This window comes from Cucurbita pepo, chromosome 7 (assembly GCF_057944985.1).
Source record: "Cucurbita pepo subsp. pepo isolate OVF chromosome 7, ASM5794498v1, whole genome shotgun sequence".
Classification (NCBI taxonomy): Eukaryota; Viridiplantae; Streptophyta; class Magnoliopsida; order Cucurbitales; family Cucurbitaceae; genus Cucurbita; species Cucurbita pepo.
In genome coordinates this window covers 884,492-891,271 of record NC_141804.1, presented here as the reverse complement: position 1 = coordinate 891,271, position 6,780 = coordinate 884,492, and the positions used below count along the sequence as shown (strand labels likewise).

Sequence of the window (6,780 nt, the reverse complement as noted above, 5' to 3'; positions counted from 1 at the left end):
TTTTATATATCTTATTAAATTTAAAATACATTACTTAAATGCAACTTTTTTTCCCAAGTAATTAATATTAATAAAATAAATTACATATAATTTAAAACAAACAAAATATAAATTTAAACTAAAAATATATTTTAAATAATTAATAAAAATATCCTAAAAATTTAACAACACCTCTCCTATTATTTTTTAAAAAAATTTTAAAATATTTTTGAAATGGGTAATTAAAAATTATTACTTTTTAAAATACATTTTTTTAAAAAAATTTAAAATTTAGAAATATTTTTATTTAACTATTTATTAAGACATATACTTCGAAAAAAATTATTAAAAAAATAGCTTAGTTAATATTTATTCACCGGCATCGGGCCTCCATCACCAACCTACTAACCCCACTGGCAGTGGCGACAACGGAAGAGCACCAGATCAAAAGTGCGCGGAACCTTTCACGCATTTCGATATCGGAGGAGATTCAATCGCTTACCGAAACCAATGGCTATGGCGCTTCGAAGATTCGCCGTCGGCGTTACCAAATCCAACGTTCCTCTCGTCAATGGCCGGTTTCTCCATCACATGGTTTTTTTTTTTTTTTTTTTTTTTTTTTTTTTTTTTTTTTTTGCTTTCTTTAATTCTCACCGCCATTGTTAATTCATAATATCTATGGTGTTTACATTCGTCATTCTTGATAACTTCTGATGCCGTAATTTTCTTACTCGTTTTTGTGTTTGAATTCGTTTTATATGGCCGCAGTCTTCTCTGTCCGGTGCCGCTGCGGAGGAAAGGGACAAGGCTCGAGCTACTGTGAGCATTCCATTTATATATGTCTGAAGAAATTTACATTTTTCTGGTGCAAAAATTTCTTGTTGAAGTTAGAACTTAAATAAGGACTAAGGAATGTATGTGGATCATGGAGTGTACGAGATCTGTTTGATGAGTCAGTTTCTTGAATCGATGTTGATATTTGGAGGAATTTTGCTTGCAGTGGATTAAGCAGCTGAACGCCCCCCTCGAGGTCATTGATCCGGAAATTGCAGACATCATTGAGCTCGAGAAAGCTCGTCAATGGAAGGTATTTTTTGTTTCACTACGAGCTGTTTTCGTGGTCTTTGTGCTTTTGAAAATTTGACGTTGATCTATTCGCTTCTTCATTTTTTTAAGGCTGAAATTGTCGTTAATGGTGTTGATATCCATTGAATTGAGTTGAGCTTCGTGATTAACATCAAATCTTGTACGATTCTTTTTTGAATGTGAAGGGTTTTGAACTTATACCTTCTGAGAATTTCACTTCATCATCAGTGATGGAAGCAGTTGGTTCAGTCATGACCAACAAGTACAGTGAAGGATATCCTGGTGCCAGATACTATGGTGGAAATGAGTATGTGGATCTATCTCAATTCCAGAGTACTTTTGTTTTTGGAATAAATTGTTGAAGTTTTGAAACAAAATAAGAACAGAGTATAAATTACATGAAAGACCATCATAAGTTTTTCTTAATATTAGCAAAAACATTGCAAGTTCTTAGAATCAGTAACTTACTGCGATGTCACCGATAATTTCTGTATGTAATTCCTTTTGTTTTCGTTTGCCTCTTTTTTCTTTTCGTTTATGGGATTATAAACGCCAAATGGATTTAGGTACATTGACATGGCTGAAACCTTGTGCCAGAAACGTGCTCTAGAAGCTTTCCGTTTGGACCCTGCAAAATGGGGAGGTATGAGAACTATTGATATATTATTGTTGTTATTCTTTTTTGAAGTATTACTATGCAGGGTGGGGTATTGCACCTTCGGCTTCTATGCTTAGATAGACAATTAATGATATGTGATTAATTTCCAAGTGATAAATTTGTTTCAGACTCTCTTTGTATAAGTATAGCAGTTCACTGTGTCTTGCCCTGAGTTTCGTGTTAATTCAGCTGAACATGTGCAATCATTTTAAGAATTTTCTGATTCATATAAACAAGCTTTTCTCGACGTGGTGCCTTTTAATGGTGTGATCAATGAAAAATAAAAGACCCACAGGATGGCTGTTTCATATATTAATCAGAAAATTGTCTGCACCTCCCTTTTCTTTTGGACTCAACTTGGAAAGAAGACATATTGGTGATATTTGCTCTAGTGTGAACCACTGAAGTCTAGTGTTTTGGTTTGGCTTTCTCTTTTTATTTAACCAACTCTGAGACCATTCAGTTTGGTCTATGTGAAAGAACTTGCCAAAGTACCTACCGTCTTTGATTAAACTCAGAATGGTATTTTTTTTGTAGTTAATGTGCAGTCTCTCTCTGGATCACCGGCTAACTTTCAGGCATATACTGCATTATTAAAACCTCATGAGAGGATTATGGCTCTAGACTTACCACATGGTGGACACCTTTCGCATGGTTACCAGGTGTTTATTTTCAAATTTACTACCTGGTTTTGACATTGCTGCTTTTGGTGATTTGGTAACTTGTACTTTTTATGATGTTTGATATGATACTTTCCTATGTTTATATCTTTAACCTTTTGCAGACTGATACCAAGAAGATTTCTGCCGTTTCAATATTCTTCGAGACAGTGCCATATAGGTTGGATGAGAGCACTGGTTACATTGACTATGACCAGGTTCGAAATGCTTCTGTGTTTGCGCCTATTGGGATATCCTGTTGATTTGTCTTGAAACTGCAATTTCAAATAAACTACTTATATGGAGCAAAATTCTAATAGTTGGAAAAAAGTGCATCATTGTTCCGACCAAAACTCATCGTTGCTGGTGCAAGTGCCTATGCCCGTCTCTATGACTATGCACGAATTCGCCAGGTTTTTCCTTTGTTTGGCGACAGATTATAAAATAGCTTCCATTAGGATTTTACACTTCTACGTCGTGTAACGTTTGGCTTGGTTGTGATTATTTTGATTTCTGACAGATCTGTGACAAACAGAAGGCAGTCATGTTGGCTGATATGGCACACATCAGTGGCTTAGTTGCAGCTGGCGTTATTCCATCCCCTTTTGATTATGCTGATGTTGTAACAACAACCACACATAAATCCTTACGCGGACCACGAGGAGCAATGATTTTCTTCCGGAAGGGTGTTAAAGAGATCAACAAAAAAGGACAAGAAGTAAGTGAGATCTTAAAAATGTAAGAAAGAATACAAAATCTGTAAGGAAAGGTTCCTACTACACCTTGAAGTAAATGTAAGTAAATTTCAATGGCGAGTTCTTACTGGTCTAATATTTCATTATAATCTACGACAGGTGCTCTATGACTACGAAGACAAAATTAATCAGGCTGTCTTTCCTGGTCTTCAAGGTGGCCCACACAACCACACCATAACTGGTCTGGCAGTTGCACTAAAGCAGGTCGTTTATTTTTTCTCGTCTTTCTCGACAAATAAATTTGGGGGCCATCTTCACGAAATTTTATTTTGGATACTAGATTTAGATATTTGGATGTTCGCCTAGTTTCCATTCATGATATTTCTCCTTTTTACCATATTGCAATAGGCCACAACTCCGGAATACAAAGCCTACCAAGAGCAGGTTCTTAGTAATTCTTCCAAATTTGCTCAGGTATGCAGTGAAAAATTTCTGACTCCTTTGACAAATCATCAATATAGTACTTTTTCATTGCATGTTTTGCTTGTGTATGGAGTGAACTTTCTTCTTTGCTTGAATCAGTGTAGTTTACCGTGTCAAATCAATTGTTTATGCAGAGTTTGATTGAGAAGGGCTATGAACTTGTATCTGGTGGAACTGACAACCATTTAGTCCTTGTGAATTTGAAAAATAAGGTAAAGGATGACAACCTGTCCGCCAATATAGCTATTATACTCCTCATCCGTGGGTTTGTGTTCGAGTAGTGCTGGGTGCAAACGATTACAAATATAATGACAATTTAATTAACAAAAATCATCCCAAGTTATTTCCATTTGGCAGGGCATCGATGGCTCGAGAGTCGAGAAGGTTTTGGAATCGGTTCATATTGCAGCTAACAAGAACACAGTTCCAGGGGACGTGTCTGCCATGGTTCCTGGTGGCATCCGTATGGGTATGCCCTTCCACCATTGTCTTTGGTCCTTCAGTTACTGGTAGAATATCTAAATTTATGCCAATTTTGTGTTCTGAACTTCTGGTGTACATAGGGACCCCTGCCCTGACCTCAAGAGGTTTCCTTGAGGCAGATTTTGTGAAAGTAGCTGAATATTTCGATGAAGCTGTGAAGTTAGCCTTGAAGATTAAGGCCAATAGCGAAGGTTCCTGAACAAAATACTTCTCTACCTTAAAATATACTGGCCACTCTCGTCTCGTATTTGTGCATTTATCGGACTAATGTCTTTTAGAACCTTCGATATACTCATCTTTGTTTTTAAATATTGTAAATACAGGTACTAAGTTGAAGGATTTCGTAGCAACCATGCAAGCAAATAAAGACTTCCAATCTGAAATTTCAAAGCTCCGACTCAAAGTTGAGCAGTATGCCAAGCAATTTCCAACAATAGGATTTGAGAAAGAGACAATGAAATACAGAGACTGAAAAGCGAATCCTCAAAGTTGCAGGCAAGGATCTACCGCGGAGTCGGGTTAGAACATTTCTTAACATCCATAACCTGTTGAACGAATACCATAAATAACTTTAACAAGTTTTAACAAATAATAGGTTAGGGAGTCTTGATGATCTTTATGAGATGAAAAGTTGTTTTAGTCTGTGTGATGTCCCACATTGGTTGGGGAGGAGAACAAATCACCCTTACAAGGGTGTGGAAACCTTCCCCTAGTAGACGCGTTTTAAAGCCTTGAGGGGAAGCTTGAAAGGGAAAGCCCAAAGAGGACAATATCTGCTAGCGGTAGGCCTGACTCGTTACAAGTGGTATCAGAGCCGGACACCGGACGGTGTGTCAGCCTTCTCGCTGTTCCCCGAAGGGGGATAGACACGAGACGGTGTGCCAGTAAGGACGTTGGACCCTAAAGGGGGTGGATTTGGTGGCGGTCCCACATCGATTGGAGAAAGGAACGAGTGTCAGCGAGGACGCTGGGCCTCAAAGGGGGGTGGATTGTGATGCCCTGATTGGTTGGGGAGGAGAACAAAACACCCTTTATAAGGGTGTGGAAACCTTCCCCTAGTAGACGCTTCAGGCAAAGCCCAAAGAGGACAATATCTGCTAGCGGTGGACTTGAGTCGTTACAATCTGAAGAACACTTCTGAAAATCTGTTTAGATAATTAAAGTGCTTTGGAAAATCCTAAAAATACTCTTCTAGTGATTTGATTCTTCTAAGTTTTAGAGTGTCATAATTCTGGGTTAGATTGATATTTTGATATTCTATTAAGCAGCATCCATAATTCTGCTTATGCAGATAACCTTGTTGTCAAAGTTGCTGATTCAGACCCTCCAGCAAACGGCCAACTGCAGAAGTTTCCTCTAAATAAATATCCCTGTGAGCAGTTTTTTGTTTGACTTTCTAGTATAATAAAATCTCGACATTATGTTCTTCGAACTTTGCCAGCCTTAATTTATAGGTTTACATAAGGAAGGAATCACTACAAGGGAAGTAATCTTGTCAATCGAATATCTTAAACTAAGAACACCTGATTGAGATTTAAATCACTTCACAAGTATGATTGTGATTATGTTTTCTTCTTGGAGACAATGATTGTCAATTATGTGCGTAGTTATTTGAATTTTCGTTTGAATTGTGAGATTATTTTCGCATAAAACTTTTCTTTAATCTATTATTTTAGTCTCTAAATTTCGATTAACAAAATTGTGAGAATCTATATTTATATGGGAACCTTGCATGTGTTATATGACTTTAAACTGATATTCGTTAATCAAGTAAATATTAGTTCGGGATGAAATGATATTATAAAAGTATGTTAAATTACCACTGATGAGCATTATGGTAAGTTTAATCTTATATTAATTCTTGAAAGCTTGTAAGAATATATTCCAATGCTCCTGACAATTTTGTTCATTTTCGTTAATTAATATGGAGGAAGAATCTGGAGAGACATTTTTTAGTAGAGTATTTTTTAATTTTTTTTTGAAGGCATAAAAATATTATTGAAATAAAATTTTAACTTTATTCGAAGAAAAAAAAAATATATATATATATATATATTATAATCCTCCTTAAGAGATTGGACTATCGACTTTTGAAATGGTAATTAATGTCTTGTCAATGAATTATGCTCGAAATATCTCTAATTGAAGTTTTATCCAATAAAATATGCTTGTATTCACACTATCTTTCAACCCATATTCCTAATTAATTTCTTTTACATAAAATCAAAATAATGCCTAAAACTCAAATTTTAATTTGTAACAATGAATTTCTTTTTTAGTAATTTAAGTTTTAAAAATGAATTTTGTATTTAATAAGTTAATTAATTATTTTTTAAAAAAAAATTCACGAATTTATTAAATACATAATTAAAAATACGTTTATTATATTTTTCATTTAAATATAAAATAAATAATACAATAACGTGTAACAAGTAAAAGTTATCTCGAATATAGAGTACGTGTCAACTATCATTCTATCTTTCAATCAAAATAATATTCTCTAAATATATGATTTTTTATAACTTTTAATGATAAAAGAATAGAATTTAACCAATTTTAATTTTTTTTAAAATTTTGAGAATCAAATGTAATTAAAAAATGGCTCAAATCTATCCATTAAAATTATTTTTTTATTAACTTAAAACAAAATAATAATAATAATAATAATAATAATAAAAGAAAAAAGACGACTTTGTCCTCCTCATTAGCCCTATATATATGGTTCAAATTAGTCAAT

At 34.6% G+C, this 6,780-nt stretch overlaps 1 protein-coding gene across 2 annotated transcripts; it reads left to right on the top strand.

Annotated features, from left to right (window-relative positions):
• Positions 1-341: 341 nt before the first annotated feature.
• Positions 342-5,677, top strand: LOC111799178 (serine hydroxymethyltransferase 2, mitochondrial). Of its 2 annotated transcripts, none has more exons than XM_087125560.1 (16): positions 342-573; positions 748-798; positions 980-1,066; positions 1,251-1,372; positions 1,632-1,708; positions 2,261-2,385; positions 2,508-2,600; positions 2,703-2,795; positions 2,903-3,100; positions 3,237-3,341; positions 3,486-3,551; positions 3,695-3,772; positions 3,918-4,029; positions 4,124-4,234; positions 4,367-4,538; positions 5,335-5,677. In XM_087125560.1, the coding sequence occupies exons 1-15, from the start codon at positions 490-492 to the stop codon at positions 4,513-4,515; spliced, it is 1,551 nt and encodes a 516-aa protein (XP_086981686.1). In that variant the 5' UTR covers positions 342-489; the 3' UTR covers positions 4,516-4,538; positions 5,335-5,677. The 2 variants fall into 2 exon arrangements, with proteins under 2 accessions (XP_086981686.1, XP_086981685.1); XM_087125559.1 differs by having other exon boundaries at positions 343-573; positions 4,367-4,561.
• The last annotated feature ends 1,103 nt before the right edge of the window (positions 5,678-6,780 follow it).

What these genes read in the sequence shown, in the direction of transcription:
- LOC111799178 (XM_087125560.1), top strand. Translation starts at nt 490, where the DNA reads ATGGCTATGGCGCTTCGAAGATTCGCCGTCGGCGTTACCAAATCCAAC. An exon ending in AGATACTATGGTGGAAATGA is followed by an intron (nt 1,373 to 1,631) that starts GTATGTGGATCT and finishes AAATGGATTTAG; the next exon opens with GTACATTGACATGGCTGAAA. An exon ending in TCAACAAAAAAGGACAAGAA is followed by an intron (nt 3,101 to 3,236) that starts GTAAGTGAGATC and finishes AATCTACGACAG; the next exon opens with GTGCTCTATGACTACGAAGA.